Below are 25,351 nucleotides of genomic sequence, written 5' to 3'. Positions count from 1 at the left end.
ATAACTATAATATGATTTTTATTGAAAAATAATTATTCATGATTAAATATTGTGTTATAACCCATTACAGGCAATAAACCAATGTCATTTTGAAGAGCACCACCATACTGATTTTTTTTTCTAGGAATCTCTCAGACAATAAAAAAGGCCTTTAATAATAATAATGATAATAATAAAAATAATCGTAATAATAATAATAATATTAATAATTAAGACTTATATCGCGCCAAATCCACTCTGTAGAGTGTTCAAGGCGCTTTTTAGGAAATTATAAAAGAAATTAAGAAGAATTGAACAGAAATGTTTGAGGTAATTTTTGAAAGTTTCAGAAGTCAAGCACTGTTTGATGTTATGAGGGAGGCTGTTCCATAGTTTCGAGGATGAGTAAACAAATGATCTTTCACCCCAAGTTTTGGAAACTTTGGGGTAACAAGAGAATTGGAAAGGGAGGAACGTAAGGATCTAATAATAATATAGGATTTATATAGCGCACATTTCCGTCTTGTTAGGTGCTCAAAACGCTCCTATATTACCCCAGCTAAGCTAATTTACCTTTGATAGAATTCGATGCCTACATTTGATTGTAGACCAATTTTTTTTTTTAAATTAATATCACTAATCTCATCTTGATCATATCACATCACTATTCTAGAGACCTTTACAATGCGACACGCTCCAGCCGCATTGAGTATCATCAGCTGCGGTCCTGGGCCCCATCTCACAAAGAGTTACGATTGATCCAATCAATCGTTACTCTATGGAAATCCATCAGTGTCACATTTTTTCTACATGAAATTTTCAAAATGTCCTTTGTAAACAAAGGCAAACACACCATATTGTCAAGAAAACAAATCTTTGAAATTTTCTTAAAAAATAACTGTTTTAAAAGTAAGTACCAGTTGTGGTAACGATATCAAAATGAGTTCGTACAGAATCCAATGAAATTACCACCAAAGTGTCTGTTTGTATAATTAAAAAATATGTGCAAAAGGATTCTTGAAGAAATTGTGTAATTGCTGAGAAATCAGCAAATAAGCACAGGATTCGGGTCAAGCGTCGGGCCAACATTCAAAGCAATAATAATAATACACTGTCCCACGTGCGATTATCTGTGTTGGTGATCTTCAGTGTGAACATTTTTCAGCGTAGATTTCAAGATTTCACAAAGTTCACTTTAAGTAAGTGTAACAGATCTAGATTCTCGATGATATACTGACAATTAAGCCTGGTTTTACAGACTTTTATCATGAAATCAGTGTTTACTGCAACTACTGGCATTTCTCTTTAAACTATCTCTAGATGTCCCGTTAAAACAGCAGCTCTCTATCTCCAAACTCCACTAAGCCATTCAAAGGGATGATCTCATTGGAATGGGCATTTTTATAGCGTTTTATCAATCTACGACTGCTCAAAGCGCTTCACAATTATAATTACCCAGTCACTGGATTCATAGCATTTCAAACAGCCTGTTAGGCACTCACTTGCTAAACAAACCACAATAACACCTTGCCAAAGGACGCTAGGCCACGGTGGATCCAAACACACGACCCTCTGATTACAAGACAAGAGTCACAACCGCTACACCACGGGGCTTGGACACAGTGACATTGCACCTGTGTTTTTTTTTACTTTCCTGAATAATTACCTGATGCGCATACACTTTTGTGCAATATCAATGTCTAACCATGGAGCGATTCTTTCAACCCATGGCCCAATTAAGAATCAGAGCAGACATTCATGAAGAAAATGTTGTTCAGATGACAATGACAGTCGCTTGTTCAATGAAGTCATCAAATAAGGGAGGAGTGTCCATTTCTAGGTAGGTCCATGGCTACAGAGACGTGGCACATAAACCAACATGGCGCACTCAATTATAGCTATAGTTCTCTGTGCATTCCGACTTCATGGCATGGCTGACCGCTTCCCTTCCAACACTCCCTCCACCAAACTGACCACTGGTCTGACCCACCATCCGATTATCTCCACCCCCTACTTGACCTTTGCCCTTTGGCCCTTTATCAGCGACTTGACCTCTCGTCCCAGCCACCCCAGCGGGCCCCTTACCCGCAACCTTCCCTTTGGTGTCCACACCTCCAGTCTTACCCGGCGGACCTCTGGCATTCGACCCCTCCTGACCCCTTGTATTTGACCCTGTCTGACCTTTCACATTCGACCCATGACCTTTCATTTGACCTTTTGCAAGGGATCCTCCACCTCCCCCTAGTCCTTTAGCATTAGATTGTGCCTGGCCTTGTGCGAGCGACTGATTTGAATTATTGGTGGAATTGTGCAAGCCAGGTACACCAGTGTGGGTTGTTGGACTTGGACTCCGACTGCGACCTGCAAAGAAAAATTCAAGCAAAACTGTCTACAACTCTCTGGAATAAAGCAATTCATTTGAAATAGCTATTGCTTTCAGAAGTATTACCTATACAGGTCAATCTATTACTCTCTTAATTTAGTTCCACATCAAAGGAAAAATTTCTGAAGAACATGAAAGCAATATCACCTTTAATATATTCATTTTGCTAATGATAATAATTCACTCTTGATGTTACAGTTTTGAGACAATTGCATTTCATTTCATTTATTTCAACTCAAAGAAAAAATACATCATGAATACAATTTATAATCATACATCCAATTAATAAGCTGCTGACATGTGATGTCACAAAACCAAAATTTTGAAAAAATACACAAATTCTATTAATATTTTGATGGATTTAAACGAGTTTTTCACCAAAACGTTTATTATTTTTCCAGTTTCATTAAAACTACCTACCAGGGTGAGTTTGAACTCTTACCTCCTATTCTCAGGCATTCTTCTTTGTGTCTTGCATTCCACGCTTTGATCTTACACGCCTTGCTACAGTAGTAGACCTCCTTGCATCGTGTACACGCAGACAGACGTACGCCTATCGACCGTCCACATTCGTAGCAGTAACGGAACAGTGGTTTCCTGTTAAGCAATGGTCATACCAATACATGAATATTCAATACAATAGCATGAACAGTATTATCACTGCAGGTTAACTCAATTTCTATGAATATGTCAAATTTTTGTTCAGGGGCCACGGAACGTAGTGGGTGGAAGGGAGGGGTAGGGCACTTTTTCAATAAGCATGTACTGGAATGTAAAATCGACCATCTTTTTGTGATTGCTTGCATGGCCAGCTCCCCTGCCCCCATACTTTCAGCACAACACCATACTTTCAAACCATTCTCCAACCCCGCCCTTTCGCATATATTATATACATGTCATAGATCAGTGTTCTTGAATTTATCCTGATTGCAAGCAATCGTATATGTATGTGGGATGTGATAAGAAAGACAAAATTCTCAGTGCAGTTCATTGTGTTGTTCCTGAAAAACATTGAAAGTGAAGCTCAACTTTCACTCCCTAATCTGAAAACAAATTAATTAAACCCCTATTGAATTTGGCAAATTTTAGTCATGGTTACTTGTGTGATATCATTATTTGAATTTTTCTTTAAAACAATGAAATAGGATAGATGTAGATTCTACATAAATATCGACAATTTGAGGAGAGATTAGCAGATTCATTCTATCCTTAAGAAGAAAGAATGAGTTACTCTACGGCATAACAGGTTTTGTGAAACAGGGTAAAATCACACTGCACATGTTATGACAGGTATTGGAGTAAGATTGATATAATGAACCCATGAAAAAATGAAATGTTATTGGGAGCAAACGTGTTATAAATTTTGCACTGTTATAAGCTACTGATATTGAGTAAGTTTGGTTACGGAGAGAATAGCAAGTCATAGAGTCATTGGCCTGTATTCTGATAGCAGGTTTAACTTAAACCCAGGTTTAAACTTGTGGTTTAAGCATGGATAGCCAATTGTTACATAAATCACTAACAGTAGAGATATCAAACTTCAGCTCATTTGGCTCTCAAATTATTCACTATTGTCTAGGAAGTATAAATAGATGATTGTCTTCACCATCGATGAAACAGGTAAGAGCACAGTAAACATAAGAAACATACAAGTTAATAAAATTTTGATACTTTTGGCTTTCCATACTGAAACCCCAACTTCAAACCTGAGTTTAAGTTCAACCTGCTATCAGAATACGGGCCATTAAGTTTATGACACAGCAACCGGATGATAAAATACCATGATTATATAAAAAACATTGATTTTTTAAATTCATTATTCAAATTCATGAAAGGTTAGTTAATTCACAAAATATGTTGTTGTTTAAGTCTATATGGCGCACATCATTTAGCAGTGAATATTTGTGCCAAAATCTGTTTACAAAATAGTCTTTGTGCAAGGAACAATGTACAAACACAAATTAATCAATTGATGTGAAATTAAACATTATGTACATAACACAGAAATAAAATGTATAAATGTACAATCGTTCACTGACTTCATTTATATTTCAAGTTATATAATCTTAAAGCTCAAAGAAAATCTCAAAATTCAATTTTGGTGACCTATTGCTGGTTTTGAAGTGCCTGGTCACATATTTGATAATTGGTATTATTTTCAAAGCAGTAATAAATTAAACAAACAAAAAAGTAGAGACAAACGTGACAATGGAGGGTACGTTAATAATATCAGTTGAAAAGGTGATAAAAAAATTCTGTGGGAGAGTAAGTTGCAAAAGCATAACTATAGTTAAATACAATACACGTATACATCAATAAATATTTCAAGCACACACGTGGGTTAACAAACAGTTGGAACTACATGAGACAATACCTACAAATGGACAAAAATGTGTCTCCTGGGCGAGGTCTAATGTATGTATGTCACAAGTGTTAGTAATATAGACTAAGATTATCTCCTGGACAAGGGGACTGTTTCATAAAGCTGTTTGTAAGTTATGAGCGACTGGTGAACCTTTCTTACGCGCTAAGTAATCACCAATGAACATATCATTTACCACAAGAAAGGATCACCAGACGTTCTTAAAGTTGCTCTTAACTTACGAACAGCTTTATGAAACACCGCTCAGGTCCAATGTATGTCACAATTGTTAGTAATATAGACTAAGATTATCTCCTGGACCAGGTCCAATGTATGTCACAATTGTTAGTAATATAGACTAAGATTATGTCCCGGACCAGGTCTAATGTATGTCACAATTGTTAGTAATAAAGACTAAGATTATCTCCTGGACCAGGTCTAATGTACATCACAAGTGTTCGTAGTATAGACTAAGATTATCTCCTGGACCAGGTCTAATGAATGTCACAAAAGTTAGTAGTATAGACTAAGATTATCTCCTGGACCAGGTCTAATGAATGTTACAAAAGTTAATAGTATAGACTAAGATTATCTCCAGGGCCAACCTGATGTGAGATCTGGTGGCCTGCTTGACAAGTCGCTGGGTCCTGGGCTGGTCTCCACCTTGCGACAAATCCACCGTCATTAATACCTTCCCACCACCACTATACATCAACACCCAAAGGATTATGGGTAAATGCATGCAAAAAGGGTCAAAGGTCAAATAAAATGCAGAAAAAACAAAGAGAGAAGTTAAGTTTCCTGCACTATCAACAATTATTAAGTTGCAACGGCTCTTCTTTAAATGGGTATTAAGAAGGAAAATAAAGGAAAAGAAAATTAAGAAAGGAGAATACAGTCGTACATGACAGATAATTTACAGATATAATTTTTTGACAAAATTACTGTTTTTTACATAAATAAGCTCCTTTATAATTGCTTTAAGCATTTTTCTTGTTTTTATGCAATAGATGTAGGATATATACAAGTATATGTAACATCTTAACACCAAACAGAATTAAAGCATTACATTTACGAAGTAAATAGACAAACAAATAAATGAATCATGTTGAAGCATTTCCAATTACCAAATCAATTCAACACTTCCTCAGAAAAAAACTGCAAATGTCAGTATGACATGCCTTTTCCCTCATAAGACAAAAGGCATGTATACCAGTAACATTAAGAATATTGCAATGAAAATAGATAACAAGAGAATAATTTGAACATCACAACATAATCACTGCACTTGACTTCATCTTGCATCGAAATTTGGCAAACAAATATGTACATAAGACATTGCATTCTTGCTTGAGGTTCAAGGCATTGCTTTTTAAGATTTTGATCCACAATTAACACAAGAATAGGCAATGAAATAAAAAAGTATCAATTACAGCCACCAAAGTACAAAAAAAGCTGAAAATGAAAGACAGAAATGAGTGAAATCAGCTTCCCATTTCATATAGACTTGTTATAATAATGAAAGAACAGTTTCTAATAACAATTTTACTATCAACCAATAAGATTTTAACTGTTACTGCAAATTTGTTAGTGTAACAAGTTTTATGAAACAGGCCACTGAAATGTCAAACCCCCAGGGGAACGTTTCATGAAAGGACTTGTCGGACGTTTTTTTATCCGGCAAGTCCTGTTTTATCTGCCAAGTACCATAGGAAGATAGATACTTAGCCAATCAAAATCAAGGAAGGTTGTCAGATCTGACAAATTGTCGGACAGAAATGTTGATGAAACGCTCCCCTAGTTGTACATGACTCAAGAATAGCTTAATGAAAGAGCCCCACCTTGCAAAGAGTTGCGATTAAATACAATCAACCAAAACTATGGAAGCCAGCAACGTCAACATCTAAAATTCATGTTTGTTCAAAACATTTTCCAGATATGATGTGTATTCGTACATTCATCTTTTTTTATTGTAAATTTAGTGTACCTCTCTTTGTTTACAAAGGACATTGTGCAAATTTCCTGAAGAAAAAATCATGTCATTGATGGGACTTCCATATAGTTGAGGTTGATCGGATCAAATGTAAAACTTTTGGGGTGTTGCAAGAAACTTGCAATCAATTGCAAGTCAATTTTTGGTCCCTAAATCAATCATATGTCATGCAACTAATTGCAAATTAGTGATTGATTGCTAATCTGCACCTTGAAACAGGAAGTTTAATCAGATTTGCTACAGCTATTATTGATCAATCAGTTGTAAATTTGCAACAGAATATTTGCAATTGATCGCAAATATTTTCTTGCAACACCCCTTTTGTAAGACAGGACCCAGAGGAGTCTGAACCCTCCTCGACAAAATCTCTTCGTACCTGACTGTCATCTCTTCGTCTCGATCCACGAGAGGCTGGACCATACCGCTGCTGTCCTTGGTGGTCGCCTCAAAGGCCACCTGTTTGTTGCCATCGGGTCCCCCTCCCTCGCCGCCCTTGGAGGAGATCCTGGAGGGGCTCTTGCTCCTGCCCACGCTGCCGTCCGAAGCCATTGCTCCGGCACCGGTGTAAAGGAAGCCGTGACTTGGGCTTACACCTATAGGATAAGATTAAGAGGATCACAGCTTCAATGGATCAATGCAGAGCTGCCAAGTTGTATTTTGCATTTTCAGTATTCTTATCCCCAAAAATCAGTATTTTGACAAAAAAATCCGTATTTTTACCATGAGATAAATATGCATGCATAATGGCAAAGTTCGATCACTTCTTACATTATTTTGCGCCCCACACCGTCGCACACGAGACCGAAAGCTTCACTCTAGATTTTGGTTGTTCCGCTGAACTGCGTTGGCTCACTCACCAATGCATAGACTGAAGAATTTGGAGGCCCGTACGTACAGACAACGTATTAGCAGTAACGTTAGATCGAACATTCGACGGAAATCTGATTTTTTTCCGATCTTTTTTTGCACATAAAATCATAAAATGTCACATTATGAAAAAGAAATTGCATCCATATTTACGGAAAAATGTATGAAATTCAGAAATATCGTACCTTAGACCGCAGTTACTGCTAATTCGTTTCAAATTATGATCGAAACATTGTCATCTTCGATCCTTCCGTCGGTCAACGTAGGTTGCCATCTTGGATGACGTCATCATCCTTACAGACGTATTTACCAGTCGCAAAATATCGCGATTTGAGCCGCTGCTTTGCGCTTGTAAACTAGCTACGTGCGTGCGCTCGGAACTTGTCACCCGCATTGATTCGCCAGGATATCGAAAATTCTAATCGGAAAGCCTTGATGAAAGCATAACTCATTGAACGTAGAGGGCAGCAACGCACGGCTGCCATTTTTTCATCTCCGCCCGAAAGCTCCCAGATGCTATAGTAGGGCGAACAATACCTTTGCTTCTCTAATTTGTTTTTTCCGTATTTTATCATGAAAAAGCGTACTGCCGTATTTCAAATTGATTTCCGTATGAAATACGGAAAAATCGTACTACTTGGCAGCTCTGTCAAAGGCATAATATAATAACCAGGGAAACATGCGTAGGGGTCTGGGTAATCTCACCCTCAAAAGAGCCCTGAAAATGCCCCATTCACTGCAACGTTGAAAGGACAAGTCCACCCCAACAAAAACTTGATTTGAATAAAAAGAGAAAAATTCAACAAGCATAACACTGAAAATTTCATCAAAATCGGATGTAAAATAAGAAAGTTATGGCATTTTAAAGTTTCGCTTATTTTCAACAAAATAGTTATATGAACGAGCCAGTTACATCCAAATGAGAGAGTTGATGACATCACTCACTCACTATTTCTTTTGTATTTTATTATATGAAATATGAAATATTTTGATTTTCTCGTCATTGTCTTGTAAAATGAAGTTTCATTCCTCTCTAAACACGTGGAATTCCATTATTTTAACATTTTGTGCTTCAGGCAAGGAGGTCCTAATTGTCAAATTCGTAAAAATTGAAATATTGTATTATTCAAACAATAAAAAACGAAAGAAATAGTGAGTGACATCATCGACTCTCTCATTTGGATGTAACTGGCTCGTTCATATAACTATTTTGTTGAAAATAAGCGAAACTTTGAAATGTCATAACTTTCTTATTTTACATCCGATTTTGATGAAATTTTCAGCATTGTGCTTGTCTGATTTTTCTCTATTGATTAAAATCAACATTTTTCTGAGGTGGACTTGACCTTTAAGCTTTCTCTACTGAAGGTTGTGAAAAGTAGCCCCCGTAAATAAAAAAAATATTAAGTTGAGGCCAGAAGTTTACATACACCCAGGAAATTCAAAGAAAACCTGATACTTGCCAAACATAATAAAATCTACTGTATCTAATGAGTATGCCATGCAATTACACCACATTGCTTTGTCAGTAGGAGCTGAAAATTATTTAGGTGTCATGTATTCCCCCCAAATCTTCATATTTTAGACAACTTAAAAACAAAAACTTGATAAAACATTTTATATTTCTGCTAGTTACCTCTCAACACAAACATTTCAGATGACACTTTTTTCTTCAGTGGTGACATTTTATGATAGAAAATGTAATATAAATCATAGATTTGACATTTATATATTTCTATGAAATGATGTTCGCAAATATAATTAACAATAGCTTTATTTCTGAAGATTTGGCACAAATATTACTTTTGTTCCTTCAAAGAAAATTCTACCTGAAATATACTTTGATCCTAACGGCATTTCAATCATGAAAGACCTTAATACACTCTTTCATTTGATACCAAATTTGTTGTGGTAGCATTTCTGAAGATATAGTAAATTTTACAATATTTGGCAAGCGAACAAATTTCACTGAAATCCATATAAAGTGTATGTAAAGTTTTGGCCTGAACTGTATATATTTTGCCTGGTAAAATTACCCTCAAACCATGGTTTACCCTATTGTAACTGAACTTTTCTTAGACCAAATATTCAATACTTCTTATTTTACCTGGTATTATCAATCAGGCTACTAGGTTGTTTTTGTGCATCAAAAGCATTTTAGAAAATGCAAAGTGAAAAGTGCCCTGAAATTTTTGAAATGCAAAGCCAAGTAGAACTTCCATGCGATTCATAATTAACATTATCGTTATCAAGATATCAGAGATAAGCCTAGCCCCATTGCCAACTGTAAATATAATTAGATAGGGGTACTAAACTTTTTAATGCCTCATTTCTAAAGATTTTCCATTTCATGTATAATCAAACTATAGATTTTGAGAACGTATCTAAGATTTATTACATAAACCAATTTGCCTCAATCGTTGTGTACATTATTCTTCTATTATTAAAAGAAATTTGTTTTAATTGTTCTTTTTGACACATGAGAAATAAAAGCTTGAACTTGAAAGAGAATTCAACTCACTTCTCATGCCATTGCATTCCTCCTGTTCTAAGCGTTCCCTCTCTCGTTTCACAGCGGCCTCTCGTAGGATCTCACCCAGGTGACTTAGCAGCTTCCTGCGAGCGTTATAGGTATCACGCTCTGCATGGGTCAAGGCGTGGTAGGGCATGTGGGCAATCCGTCGATCCTAAAAAGGCAAATGAGCAATGACATAACATCTTAACCTTAAATAGACTGGGCTTTTTTGATGCCTAAGAAGACTGGGGGGGGGGCAATTCAGCACCCCCATATGATGTTGGCCATCGATCGCACGATCGAGGCAAAAATTGGCATGTGCGTTACCCATGGCATAATCTACAAACCCGTAAGATCAAATTCTGTGAAAGATCTCAATGCTAATAAATTATGCTAATTTATGCATAAAATAAAAAAATTGATCTAATTAAATAATGTCCCTAACATGCAAAATTTTGGTAAAAGACTCTTTATAGGAATCTTATCAAATGTGCTTTAGCAAAATTTCAACATCACATTTATTTTCTTATGTATTAAATTGTTTTCTAAATTTCTAATGTATTTCTTTGTTTTTTATTGTTTTTTAAATGGATATTGTCGGGTACTTATTTTGACCACGAACATGATGAAATTAATTGATTTTAATCAGTAAAAGGAGAAAATAATGATACATTTATAAACTTTGGCTAAAGAGACTATTTGCATTTGATTTGTACACAAATTCACGTTTTTGAGCAATTTGGGGTCTGCATGCACTTAAAAAATGTTGCGTCATTTCGGATCTGCGTACCCGGGGGTTGCAATTTTGGTCTCATAAGTTGCACGAGACTTGATAGTAAAAAGTCATCGAGCGACGCGGTCAAAAAAAATTTGCGCAGCGGATTTATCGCAAAAAATGTTCGGGGGCTGAATCAGCCCCACTCCCCCAGGGTTAATCCGTCTATGGTAAGGAAATGTCATACCTTGTGCCTGTTGCTTAGAATAAAACCTCTGGCAACTTTTTTGCCAGAGTTTTTCAATGTGTTATTGTAAATGGCATATTTTGGTATGCCAGAGCTTTTGTTTATTTGCCACAGTTTTTTTCTAATAGCAAAAGTGCTATGCAACAGGCCCCTTGTGGGTGTTTCATAAAACTGTTCTAAAGTTATGTGTGACTTTAAGAATGACTGGTGATCCTTTCTTAACAGCTAAATGAATATCAATTATAATAAGGTGTGTATCATTTACTGCAGAAAAGGATCACCAGTCATTCGTAAAGTTGCTTATAACTTATGAACTGCTTTATGAAACATCTACCAGTGTGCTTTTTCCAGCGTATGTTGTTGAGCGTATGGAGAGCCATTTTAAAAATAAACCCTGGGACTGGTAATAGAAACTACGATGTTCACAGAATCGAGCAAAACTTTTGTATAGAGATAAGTGACTAATTCCATGGAGAAAAGTGATAAATCTTATACAGATATGTGTTACATCCAAAAGAGATAAGTGCTAAATCCTATAGAGATAATGTGTTAAATCCTATAGAGATAAGTGCTAAATCCTAAAGAGATAAGTGTTAAATCCTATAGAGATAAGTGCTAAATCCTATAGAGATAAGTGCTAAATCCTACAGAGATAAGTGCTAAATCCCATAGAGATAAGTGTTAAATCCTGTTGAGATATATATAAGTGCTAGATCTCAGAGAATCAAAGTGTTAAATCTACTACTTGAGGTGGTTTCAAACCACCTCGATCATAAGAATCCCCATTAAATTACAAGAACTTTTTTAGGCTAAAATAAACCAATTAATTACTCCTGCGTTCACACCGCCCCGAAACATACCCCTCGGAATAAGTTTCTGATGCTACGAGCATGCGCAGTATGGTCTGATAAGCAGGCAAGGCACGAGATTCAAAATCACTAGCTCAGCAGCCACCCAAGGCGCCAACGCCCAACTACACGCTGGACTTAAAGTTCCTGTAAGTTGCTTTCACACTGCCATAATATCTGCATCCTTGGAAAAATCCCTGCGAATGTTCTCGTAATTTTGACAAGTACCTACTATTTAATGGGTATTTTCTATCAGGGATATTACACGTAATTTGCTTTCACATTGACAATATTACCTGGTATTTTACCGATCAGGGTAAATTTCCCGATAAGAAAATACCTGGAACTGACGAACTTCGAGGCGGTCTGAAACCACCTATACTAACCTGATTAAACATCCAGTATGCGTAGTCGACAGCCGTACCCATCTGACGTTTAGGTCCTACAGCAATGGGGGCTAAGATATTTGCTCCAGCCCCGACTAGTTTGTCAATCTGAAAAATAATACAAACAAACAAACAACATTATAGTAACTTGGCTTTTTCAGACCAAGTTTTGACACCTCCCCCAGACCTGCCATCTTCTGGGAATGAAAAATTGTATTCTGTGATAAAACAATTTGTATTTCCCCCCCGTGTATTTCACAATAAAATGCGTGGCGCACTCGCTCATCGCGGCGCTCAAGCTGCATGCAAGCTAAAATGAGCGCTGCTCTTGCAGATGAAAAAAAAATTGAATTAACATGACTTGTGTATATCTCATTCTGGTTTTAACAAAATGATTGAAAATAAAAAAAGTTACCTGAAATTACATTGATCCAATAACCATATTTGAGTAAATTTTATGAAATAGAGACATATAGAGATGATTTTTCTTAATAAATTTCGATTTTGTACAAAAAGTACTTTTAAAAGAAAAAACGTACTGCCGTACTTTGGTTGCAAAATGTAACAAGTACGCCAAAAATGTACTGGTTGGCAAGTATGTAACACTGTAGTAACTTGGCTTTTTCAGACCAAGTTTTGACACCTCCCACCCCCCCCCCCACATCAGTAACTTCTCCAGAATGATTTGATACCACTTTTACGTGGTATAAGTTTAACCATGAATAAAAAAGGAGATATTTTAGGTGTGATGTACAATTTGATTTCCACCTAAGGCACGAACCTAATGAGTGAATCCAGGGGACTGTAACACAAAACTTAATAATGATCGTAGAACATTTTTTTACTATTGATTCCATTGACTCCAATGTACAATCAATCGTGAAAATCAAGTGCACGATCAATCACTAACCTTTGTGTTACGAGACCCAGATGCCAGTGAAGTCAGAATGGTACAAGAGCTGCCGTAAATATGGTAAAATTCAATGCATTTTGTTTTTCAATGAACTTCGAAGTGAAAAGTTTTTTTTCTGACTCTCACTGTATGGTGGATCAACTAATCTATGATGCCCCACATCGATAATGTTTGAAATCCTTGCATGCTGAAAACAAAGATGAAATGATTCCAATTACCTTTGTTTATCATGAAACAAACGTGTGTAGAATCATTCCAATAAATAATCTTTATAAAACCAATGTCAATGGGTGATTTCAAGTACAGTGTTGACTTTTTGGTGTTGGTGTTAGGTCAATTTTAACACCAAATGTAAAATGAAATAAAAGTCACTCACTAGTTGTTGAGAGTCAATAATGTGATCTGGATCAGTGTTACAAACTCTAAATAAGTTTTGGAGCTAGGGGAAGCAATCCAAATTTCAACACCAACGCCAACACCGGACTTGTAATCACCCAATGGCATGCCATCGGGCTTGCCTAATGGAATAGTCCATTACGAAAAAGGGGTGTTCCATACATACCAATGCTATTCTCTGCTGAGGGGTTCTTCTATATTCAAACTGTGTGTTAGCAGCTACACACAAAGCACTTCCTATACTCTGACCCAGTGGTAGACTGGTATTGGCTTTACAGCTTAGCAACTCATCAATCGCCTAAAAAGAGAGACAATCAATAAATCCTTTTTAATAACAACAATACTAATAATAATGTGATATTTTACTTAGGGTAGCCACTTCAGTTACAAAACTGTTCTGAAATCTAATTAATGAGTTTTGGAAAAAAAAAACATTTGGGCACCTGTGCATCAATATTTTCTAAAAGAATGCAACCAGCAAAAAAAAACCCAGCAAAATCAGCATATTTGCTTTTGTCCAAAAAAAAATCAGTTGAGGTAAATGAGGAACATGTTAATAATAGCTAGTTTTTATATAGCGCTTTACAGCATATCTATAGAAAAGGGTTCTAGATAGTTGACATTAACCTTGTCTAGAACTCTCTCATAAACATCTCATTCGTCATTAAACCGCTCCCAATTTTATCAGACTGTAACAAATTTGCTGATTTTCTATTTTCAATTTCTTTTTCTAATAGAAAGTCCTCAATACATAATAATCATGTCACATAAAAAAGTCCTGAAATATTTCCAAACCTTCGAGAAATCTGGAAGGCTTACATAGTGTAGATAATACTCCTTTTTTTCTATATTGTATGTGTATGCTGTTTTTTTTTATTGAGGGCTTAATTCTGACATTATATTTAGAAAATCATGTAATAATAATAATAATAATAGGCATTTGTATAGCGCCATCTATCTAGAAATATTCTATTCCGAGGCGCGTTGTTATTATTATTATTACCCCGGCTTTAGCTCGAGCTGCCTCTCAGCGCTCATGCATTCAAGGAATTAATCCTGCCGGGTACCCATTCACCTCACCTGGGTTGAGTGCATCACAATGTGGATAAATTTCTTGCTGAAGGAAATTACGCCATGGCTGGAATTCGAACCCACGACCCTCTGTTTCAAAGTCAGAAGACTTATCCACCGGGCCACAACGCTCCACAGCGATCAAATATACATCTACCAAGGCACCATAAAAATGTGACAGGGCACTTACATATAGCCCCCTCGAAATCTTTCCAGATGTAATACAGTGTGGTTACCGTATGAGAGGCAATTTTTTTTTCTATTTTTAGGGGGTACTTTTTATAATTTTTACTGCCTAAATACTGGATAAGTTTTTAACATTGCAATGAATGGGGGATTCAGTTTTCTTTAAAATCTCTGTTGAGCATATCGAGGGCAAAATCGCCCTCCAGCTCCTCACTAATTTGTTCCCTGCGATATGTACATGTAAGTCCCTCTCACATCATTCCTTGCAAGCCTTGCGTTTGACCCGCAGGTAACTATACTTGCTACCCGCATTGACAGTATCTCACACACAGTTGCCCGCAGAAGCGCATGCAAATCAGGGGCCCGTCTAACAAAGAGCTACGATTGATCCAATCAATCATAACTCTATAGGGAAATCCACCAGGGAAATTTGCACAATGTCCTTTGTAACCAAAGAGAAGCACAGTGAATTTTTAAGAAAACAACTAATGCATGAATATACATCAAAGCTAGAAAATATTTTGAACAAACATACATTATACTTCCTTGACGTTGTTGGCTATCCACAGTTGCGATCGATCGGAGCAATCGTAACTATTTGTAAGACTGGGCCCTGATTTGCACACAAAATTTTTTTGAACATGCTCACAGGCAATCACCCGTAAGTGAAAGATTGACATGGCCTATACCCAATAAGAGAATTGTGAAAAAAAGTCTTACCAGATCATTGCCACTAGCAATAGCCAATGAAAGAGGCGATTGTCCTTTGCATAACACATTGGGGTTGGCGCCATGCTCTAGAAGAAGATGAACCACTTGACGAGCAAGCTGAGAGAGAGAAAAATAGATAGACTAGATAGATTTTCAACTGCACACAGTCAAGATCTATACCTAGGTAATTCTAAGAACAAGAATTTATTATCAATCATTCAATTAATTATTTTATTTATTACTTGATTCCTTTATTTAACTATTTATCAATTAATTCATCCATCCGTCCATCCTTCCATTTGTTCTTTCATTCATTCACTCACTCACTCATTCATTCATTCTCTTCATTCCACCATTCATTCATGTAAACATTTACTTTCTTCCTTTTCACAAATTTCTGAATGTTTTCTCCATAAATTAACTTAATTCAATCTTGATAAATTGATAGTACAATTAAATGAATAGGAATAGAGTGAGACAACTGAAGAATAGAATTTAGTGAAAAAATATCTCACAATCTACTTCACATACTTTTCCAAACTTATTTATATTTTTATTTGGTCTCTTCTTGGGGGCCTCTGATATCATTTACCTCGTAATCATCATCCCTATCGCAGGCAATATGAAGAGGAGTACGACCACCCTGGTGATCACCGGCTTCCTCAAGCTCTAGGAGATAGGCAAAGACACTATCATCAAGACCAGGCTTTAACTTTACACCTGGATCCAATGGGCTCAGATCCTCCTGAAAAAAGACCAACATGTGACCAAAATTTCATGAGAATAGGTTAAAAACTGAGGAAGTAGTTCGAGCCACAAGATTTTAAACCTCATTTTTTTGCAATACTATGTTACCACGGCAACATAACAAAACATGGGAAAAATGTGTCTATTACATCTTCACCCAAGACCTATGTTTTCCAAATTTCATGAGAATTGGACAAAAACTGAGGAAGTAGTTCGAACCGCAAGATTTCCAACGGACCACCCACCCGACCGTACACTGATTCCTTTATACCCCATCAAACTTCATTTGGCTTGGGTATAAAAATGAATCAAGGTGTATAATGACCTCTGTGAATTAAAATCTTTGACCAAGATAACCCCCAAAACTACAATTGGTCATTGACACTCCCATATGCATACATGATCCAAGAATTAAATCCATCCGTCAAACGATAAATATCGCAAGAACAAATTTGGGATTGACGAATAGACAACCCACAAACATTATGCCTCCTGCACCACCTAAAGAGGGTGGAGTAATAATACATATCAAGCCCCAATATCATGTCATAGAGAGGAATATCTGATTGGATAAAGTGTTAAAGCCAATCTCCAAAATTCTAACTTTGTCTTAAATACAACGTCTTCTTGCCCCAGCTTAATTACTTTTCATAGGCTGTACTGCAATCTTTCTTTCAAAATTTGAGTTTGACTTACAGGATATTCATGAAGATCTTTATCCAGAGCTCTTGTGTTGGGTTTAGCTCCAGATCCGAGTAGGAGCTTGGTGATTTCAACGCCTTCTATGCCTCGGATTGCACTGGCTATGTGTAGAGGGGTCAGGCCTTCCTTCTGTTCAGAGGAAAAACAAAATTGCTATGCAATCATTATAATGTTATGTGAAGAAATGTAAGTCCTTCTTTCTGTAAGAGAGAAGAAGGTTAGACAATCATTATAATGATGGTGAAGCAAGGACGAAAACACAAACAAAAATACACTGTCCCACATGTACTTATCTGTGTTAGTAATTTTCAGGGTGGTAGGTTTTCAGCTTAGATTTTACGATTTCACAGTTAGGTTTATGCAAATGATCCAGATCTATACCAATGATATTATGGGGACAAGTAACCTTGTCCGTCAAGAGTTAACCTGCTACGCAAGACTATTTCTGGAGCAGTCTTTGAAAAATGTGGACAGACAGACATACCTCAGGGGAAAGCCTGGCTTCTGTAGATGCCTTCTTTTGCAGTAGAATAGAGACTGCATCGACATCTGCCGCCTTGATGGCAAAGAAGAGAACGGGCATAGGGACCGATGAGGCATTGGGATCGGCACCTCGCTTCAATAGTAACCGGATTGTAGCCTCCATCTTGGAATGTCTAGAACAAAAAAGGGCGGGCAAAAAATTCTAAGTTATGCTGTCATTTCAAAAACTTGACCTTCAGTTAAGATTTGGTATTGACGCCGCCGCCGTGGGAAAAGCGGCGCCTATAGTCTCACTCTGCTATGCAGATGAGACAAAAACAAAACAAAAACATGTTAGCCTTTTTAAAGATAAATCCTAGTACTGGTAACAATGGAAAATAAAATGTTCACAGGAATGAACAAAACTTGCACAATATTATAAAACTTATTAATAAATGATATGTTCCATTCCAAACAAATTTTTTCAGGAAAATGTATAATTACAGAGAAATGAGAAACTGAAGATCAGAAAAATTACTGAAAAATGCCCATCCATCGATTGTGTGGTCCCACATGTTGTTTCCTGTGGTGCTAGCTACACCAGGAAGTGCATGGGGTAATGAAACAAATATAATTTCAAGCAAGCCTGAATTATTTTCATTGAACTGCGTTGTGTGAGCCAAATTTCATGAGAATGCATATACACATTCTGGCCTATGATGTACACTTTAGGATTGGATTTGACTGTATGAAGTTACTCACTCTGCTATATCAATAGCTCTCTTCCTTGCATCATCTAAATACTCCTCCTCCCTCGAGATACCTCGGCTGACTATCCTAGGATTCTTGCTCATCGAGGTAGCGCTCCTCTCGATCATGTCCTCTGTTACCTTCACACCAAAACCTTTCAGACTTTGGTCCGTCTCAAAGTCATTGATCGAGGTGATGATTGATGATGATCCATGGAGGGAACCAAGCTGCTATAAAAAAAAAGAAGCAAAGTTTGGAATTTGAATAACCGGTAATGATAATAGTAGAATATGCAACATTTTAGGCATGGCATCACACACCTACCGGTACTTGCAATGTTATTTAATCAAATTTAAAGAGCAGTCTTTGGTGATGAATTTTTGATTTTCAAACAGTTTTAATACATCTAGGTGGATATTGGCAAGTACACAGAGGCCATGGTGGGATTTGAACCCAGGACCCTGAGATTCTGGAGACTTATCCACCGAGCCACAACATCTCTAAACACCTCTTTACGGACTATTCCAAGCACATACATGTACCTTTTGACTGAGAAGACTGCCAGCTTTCTTGAGGCTGCGCCGCTCTTCCACCGACTCCTTGTCAGGGTCCCACTCTGGAATGAATCCATCTCCCTCTTCCAGTTCGTCCCCGACTTCTTTCTCGGGGCTCTCGATGTCAAAGAAATCCTGATCAGCGTTGTTCCCATCTACCTTGCCTCCGTTATGCACCGATCCCGACTCTGATCTTGCTTCTTGAGGCTTCTGCCCGGCTTTCGGAGCAGTGTCCTGGACACCAGGTTCATCAGGGCTTTCCATGTGGATCTTCACCTGGATGCGCTCCTCGCCTGGAGGGACGGGAAGGTAGCGTTCCGCGATGTTGTACTTGAAGGAGGAGATCGGGTAGAAGAGGACGTGGCAAGCGGCTAGAGCGGAGAGGCCTTCATCGTTCAGTTTGTTGACATCGGCCCCGTTGTCAAGGAGACAGTTGATAACATCTCTGTGCATATGAACCTGAAAGTAATTATACACGTAGAAGTATTCCTTCAAAATGATGTGAGCACAGGAGTCGGTAGATTGGCTTGGCCAGGGTAATATAGGAGTGCCTCGAGCATCTAACAATGGGGATATGTGCACTATACAAATATGTTATACATTATGCATCATTAGCACTTAAAGGATACATGAATCCCATTTAGAATTATGTTTCATTTGTACATGTACACATGTATACACATGAACTTTACATGAAATATAGAATATCATACTGCTTTTGTTATGAAAAAAATCATATTCATGAATTATACAAATGAATATTTGTTCAAATTTAATTTCCATTTCACAGTTTCAACTGTGATTTCCCGGGGGGGGGGGGGGGGGTAGATCAAATTGACCCCCCTCCAGTTAACTAATGGTAAAGAAATTTATAAAGTTAACTTACAGAAGCTCCAATGAGACTGACATGGCCATTCCTATCAGCCACATTGACATTGACAGCGCCCTTAGATAGCAGAGAATGGACAGTATCATAGTCTCCTTTAGCTGCCGCTTCAATAAGTTCCTCGGACATCTCTTCGATAGGACCCTTCTTAGTGAAGATACCTCGGTCACCTAACAAGGTAAAGGATTCACTTGTCATCATTATAATCATCATCATCATCATCATCATCATCATCATCATCATCATCATCATCATCTTCATCATCATCATCATCATAATCATCATCATCATCATCATCATCATCATCATCTTCTTCATCATCATCATCATCATCATCATCATCACCATCATCACCATCATCATCATCATCTTCATCACCATCATCCCCATCAACTTTTCTTCGTGAAGATACCACGGTCACCTAACAAGATAAGGGATTCACTAATGAGATTTTGTGAGAAAGACTAGCAATTCATTCTTATTCGTCTTCAATTCGGAGTCCGGACAACCTTCTGGTGTATGTACTGAATCATAGTAAGTACTATTGAGGTTTGCAGGTGCAATACACCTATCAAAATCAGAGATGAATATGTCTTAGAGATTTCTGAGAAAGGGGAGGTGGGATTATCCCCAAGCAGCGCCCTTTTGCTTTCCCCCAAACCCCTTGTCATTTTCCTCACACACGGTGCGTATCAAAAAAAAGTTTACACTTAGAAAAAATCCTGTAAAATTATATATTTGTATTATCCTGACGATTTTTCCACATTTTAGCATTGGTACAGATCCATTTAAGCAAGTGACGATATAACTGTCGAAAAATATTTCCGCTTGAGTGAGCACCACTTACTTTTGAAAAGTTGGTGAAAAACGATTTGCGCAGAACTTTGAAATAGTTATGCGAATAAAAGTAGACCCTAATCATGAAGAACACGTGGAAATTAGTTAGTAAAATTGATTTGAAGATATATTTTACCTTTTTAAACTTGTTTCCTTGCCCAAACACTTCAAAGAATGCATTGCGCCCCACCCCACTCCCCCACACACCGAGTCCATCATGACGATATTTGCTTTACACTGAGCTGTGATTTACATGATATGGCTTAGGCTTGATTTTCATTTTGTTAATCATTGCCAAGCTTGGGAAAAGTGTGGAGAAACAAGTATTAAAATGAAAAATGAAATTTAAACCAACTTTAAATGATAAAAACTTAGTGAAAAATGCTGGAGATGTCTGATATAAACTTTTGTTCAGATTCAGTTATGTCCTCAGATCCAGCTGGCACAAAAATGGTAAAGGTTGTGCTTACTAAGCGTTGAAATTTCAAATTTGGGCTGCAAAATTGTTACAAAATGCTTGAATGTATCCGTTTTGTGTCAATTGGCTAAAAGTGCTAGGGAAATTTATGAGAAATGCTTCGCACGGTAAGTTTGATTTCGCCCTTTCCCCTTGACACAACGTGAAAACAAGCATTTCTGCGCAAACATATTCCTGCGAGCTCTACAAAAATGGACAGTGCTCACTCAAGTGTAACATTCTGTCAAAATTTTTATTTTCATTGGATAGATGAGACCCAAACCCATAATTATATGTGAAAAAAATACCCACATGTTGTATATTTGTTAATTCCCATGGCTTTTTCAAAGTGTAAACTTTTTTTTGATACGCACTGTATACAGCCGTGTGCCAATGTGCGAAGATTTACTTGCCAAACGCTGGTGGACGCCCTTCCCCATGAGGGCAATTGAGTTTCAAAAAATCCCGAAAAGGTCCAGTCTTCCCCTTTTAGCATGCTTGTTCTACACTATGAGATTGCATAAACAAAACTTAAGAACAAACTGACTTACCATGAATAAGAGCATCAACTGGAAACGTGACAATGTTCTCTCTGTTCCTATGCTTCAGCACATGCAGTTGCATCTCAATCAAGGAAGGTGTGTTATTAAGAGCCGTCAGGTTACTCTCTGACTCCTTGCAATCGTCACCGAAGAACGCCTCATCATACTCTTCCCTGTCATACGTAAGCGTTTTCAAATCTACACTCTCTCCCGTGCTCGACTGAAAGATGTCAAAGGTCGTCTGGAAATTAACACTCGAGAGTTTCTCCATCATGGCTTGCAATGACTCCTCCGTTTGTCCATTTGAATTTGAATCGTTGGAAGTGACGTTGAGAGTGCTGTTTAGAGTTGGGTTCCGGGGATCAGTGACCTTAAGGTTCAAGACGTGTTCTGCTGGGTTATATTCAAAGTCAGTGTGCTCGGCCATTGTAAAGGCACCCTCTATAGGGCTGCAGAGTTTAACGAGTCGTTCTTTTCGCCATAGTCCAATGTCATGTGTTCCATCGGGGTAAGAAAAAAGGCCCGGCCCTTCCCTCTCGTCACTGATGTACAAACCCTAGGAATAATGTTACAAATGAGAAATCAACAAAGAAAATTAAGAATCAGCAATTTACATTACATAATTATGCTTGAAAAGTGCACAATGGCTAAAAGAGAATGAAACCCTTAAAAACAGTTGAGTTTATATAACAGAGAAAAATCAAAGAAACAGATCAATGAAAGTTTGAGGAAGACTGAATGAATAATGAGACAATTATGAGCACTTGATTATTGAGATTAATATACTGCGTACATAAGTGCATGTAGATTCTCTCATTGGCAAAGCGACAAAGATTTGTTATGTCCATTACATGCAGAACAAGGAAAACTTTACCTGTGAGAAAATGGTAGAAGTTACTCAATATCACTTACCTGAAATTCATTGCCATTGCTGAATTTGAAGATACCATAGCCTTCCTTCTTGTTCTTGTAGAAAGTACCGACAAAGCATGACTTATCGGGCCATGTGTATGTCCCCTGTCCATGGCGATGGTCTTTAAAGTACGATCCCTTGAAACTCTTTACAGGCAAAGGAATGGAAAGATTTGATGTGAGATATTTCAAATTTAAAAAGATGCAAACCTACTGAAACATTTCAAAATTTTCTTCTAAATGTTATCTAGTTCTCTACATCCAGTACACCACACTTACCGGTAGCTTTTTTTCGGAGGGGGTGCTTGTTGGGAAGGGAATTTCTTGATTTAGCTATCAGACCATGATTATGGTAGTGCTGATAAACAAGTAGAGACAGATTGGAATGTTAATGTAGGCTTTCCCTCCTTATTTCTGTTTTAGAGGGCTTTTCCAACAGTGACACGTTATGTGCTCCTCCGAAATTTGCTCCAGTCTCACTATCTCAGAGGGTATAGAGTTAGAGTTAGGATTGTCATAAAGAATTTTTGGTTCAGAAAAATGTGAAGATAAGGATTAGGGTTTATTTAGTTAGGTTTTAGGTTTGGCTTAACATGCAGAATTTCCATCGGAGCAATTGTTGCTGAAGCAAATGACATGGAAACAATCCAACTGTCCCATAATTCTTTTATTTTAAAGTTGGTCACAGATTGTTCTCAACCTGTGAGAAAAGTAACACAAATCAGTTTTGTTTATGTTTTGAGAGAATGGCTCAATATTGATAAAATATGGAAGAAAAAAAATGGAGAATAACTGAATAATTGCCCCCCTCCAAAAAAAAATGCATTGTAATGTGTTGTTATACACATATAATACTGCCATTGATCATTTCCACATTCCAATATCAAATTTATATACAAGTGTAACTGTGTAATCATTGTTATTTCTCAGCATAACAATAAGCAAATGAAATCATGAATAACATACATGTATGGTCGGGGTCCTAAAGCTACGCACCACTCATCCCACATGCAGTTTTTAATGGCAAATGCCCACTCTGTGTGTGGAACTGTGACTGCAGTGTGACGAACGATTCCTTTTCAATTTTTTCTACATGGGCTGCAGTAAATCTCTAAATGCAGAGAAAACCCACAATTTTTTGGAATTTTGGAGTTACATTCGATTTAATTTCATATCATCCTATCATAATTTGAGCAAATTCTAAAAATTGAGGCACAGGAAATACTATTTTTTTGCATGATAAATCGAGTGCATATAGCTTTAGGACCCCTTCTACATCAGGCGGCAAATTCAAGAGGTGTTCGGAAAACACGACAGGATTTTCGTATTAGTGAGTTTTGTGATATTTTCTTTTTGGTTAAGGATCTTTAGAATATTTGTCACAAATTAGTAAAAGATGATTTGTTCAAATATGAAAATTGGCATATTTTACATCGCTTGTAAACAAAGTGCGTAGCTTTAGGTCCCATCATACATTCTAACAATCTACTTGAAATATATTTATACCTGATAAATTTCTTTTTTTTATTAAAACAAATAGCAGAAAAAAGAAATATTTACATAATACATTTTGGAATGTGGGAGACCTCCATCTTAAGCTGAGAGCTTGAAGGCCTCAAATCATAATTTTAATCATCAATATCAAAGGGGAAGTTCTCACGGGCGAAAAGTTGGTTTTGATATAGGCATAAGCAGGTGAACTTGTCAATGAAAATAAACAAATTTGAAAACTTCATTCGTACAATACAATCAGCTTTAATACCTCTCCATCTTGCCAAATGTGCTCTCCTTCTCCGTGCCTTGTGTCCCTCACAAATTCCCCAGTGAACTTTGCTCCGTCGGACCAAACCTGCTCGCCTTTACCATGCCTATCGTTATCCACGTACTCTCCTTTATACCGGTCTCCGTTCGGCCACACAAAGACACCATACCCCATGCGTTTGCGCCCGTCTAGCTGACCGGAGAACGTGGCGCCGCTCTTGTAGTCCATGTGATTGCTGTCTACTTCCTTCTTGGCTGATTTCAGCCGCGGGAAGGCATAGAACTCCAACTTGGACGGCATTCTTGCTTAGGGGTTAGTTGTATCCATGAACTATATGATTTATATCCTGTAAAGAAAAAGAGTTTGATAAATTTTCCAGTGAGCAAAGCTGTGCAAAATGGACAAAATTGGTTGTTTTGGAGTGGCTTTGACCTTTGTGTTTTATATATACTAAAGCCTAGTTAACTTCCAATGTATTGTGCAACATAAATGGCGAATATTCCCATTCGAGCAATGCATTTGGTAAAAACATTTCGCATTCTGTAAAAGAGACATTGTGATAAAATCTGCACCTGGTAATAAAACTTTATTTTAAGGCCCGCTTATCAGCTAAATTTCAATTGCAACTGCATGTACGAGGTACTACACATTTAAATCCCAGTTCGCGGTTGGTACAGTATTTTAGTGAAGAGTATATACCGTTACCGTTACATTGTACAAAATGTCTGTGATCTCACTTAGATTCACAGAGAATCTCACGCATAGCTGGTCTTTGAACTTGGCATCTCTGCCTTGGCTTGAGTCAACTTGGGCTGGCGTACCCCGTTGCTAACTGACAACGCACACAGCGGAGCGTGAACACAATCCACGCCGACAATGCCGGACTAGCTGATATCCAACAACCGCTAAACGTTCGTAGACCTACACAGCTCTGTCACGGTTGCGCGAGCCATTCATATGAAAGCTTACACTCGATTTTACATACAATTTATACATAATCATTGCAAGAGGGAATCCTAGGCTTACCGTCAACAATTTATTATCGTCTGAATAAATTCACTTACTCATTTATTTACAGGGTTTTTTTAATCTTCTGACCCCAACAACAAGACTAGTCTAATTCCTGGCTTTCGACGACTTGATAATTTAGAAACGATTCTAAAACTGA

General features: G+C 37.4%; 1 protein-coding gene across 4 annotated transcripts; it reads right to left on the bottom strand.

Annotated features, from left to right (window-relative positions):
* Positions 1 to 1,429: 1,429 nt before the first annotated feature.
* LOC121429562 (ankyrin repeat and MYND domain-containing protein 1-like) lies at positions 1,430 to 25,351 on the bottom strand. 4 transcript variants are annotated; one of them, XM_041626640.1, is made up of 18 exons: positions 25,248 to 25,351; positions 24,184 to 24,529; positions 22,422 to 22,568; positions 21,519 to 22,065; positions 19,674 to 19,843; positions 18,776 to 19,246; positions 18,246 to 18,463; positions 17,506 to 17,677; positions 17,016 to 17,150; positions 16,165 to 16,317; positions 15,582 to 15,689; positions 13,771 to 13,902; positions 12,296 to 12,403; positions 10,106 to 10,271; positions 7,094 to 7,310; positions 5,330 to 5,428; positions 2,805 to 2,959; positions 1,430 to 2,340 (listed from the first exon to the last, which is right to left on the bottom strand). In XM_041626640.1, the coding sequence occupies exons 2-18, from the start codon at positions 24,481 to 24,483 to the stop codon at positions 1,868 to 1,870; spliced, it is 3,771 nt and encodes a 1,256-aa protein (XP_041482574.1). In that variant the 5' UTR covers positions 24,484 to 24,529; positions 25,248 to 25,351; the 3' UTR covers positions 1,430 to 1,867. The 4 variants fall into 4 exon arrangements, with proteins under 4 accessions (XP_041482574.1, XP_041482576.1, XP_041482575.1 ...); XM_041626642.1 differs by having other exon boundaries at positions 18,246 to 18,460; XM_041626641.1 differs by having other exon boundaries at positions 25,210 to 25,304.

Source organism: Lytechinus variegatus, chromosome 16 (genome assembly GCF_018143015.1).
Source record: "Lytechinus variegatus isolate NC3 chromosome 16, Lvar_3.0, whole genome shotgun sequence".
Lineage (NCBI taxonomy): Eukaryota > Metazoa > Echinodermata > Echinoidea > Temnopleuroida > Toxopneustidae > Lytechinus > Lytechinus variegatus.
The sequence above is the reverse complement of the archived record's forward strand: the minus strand, read 5'-3'. Positions and strand labels throughout refer to the sequence as shown.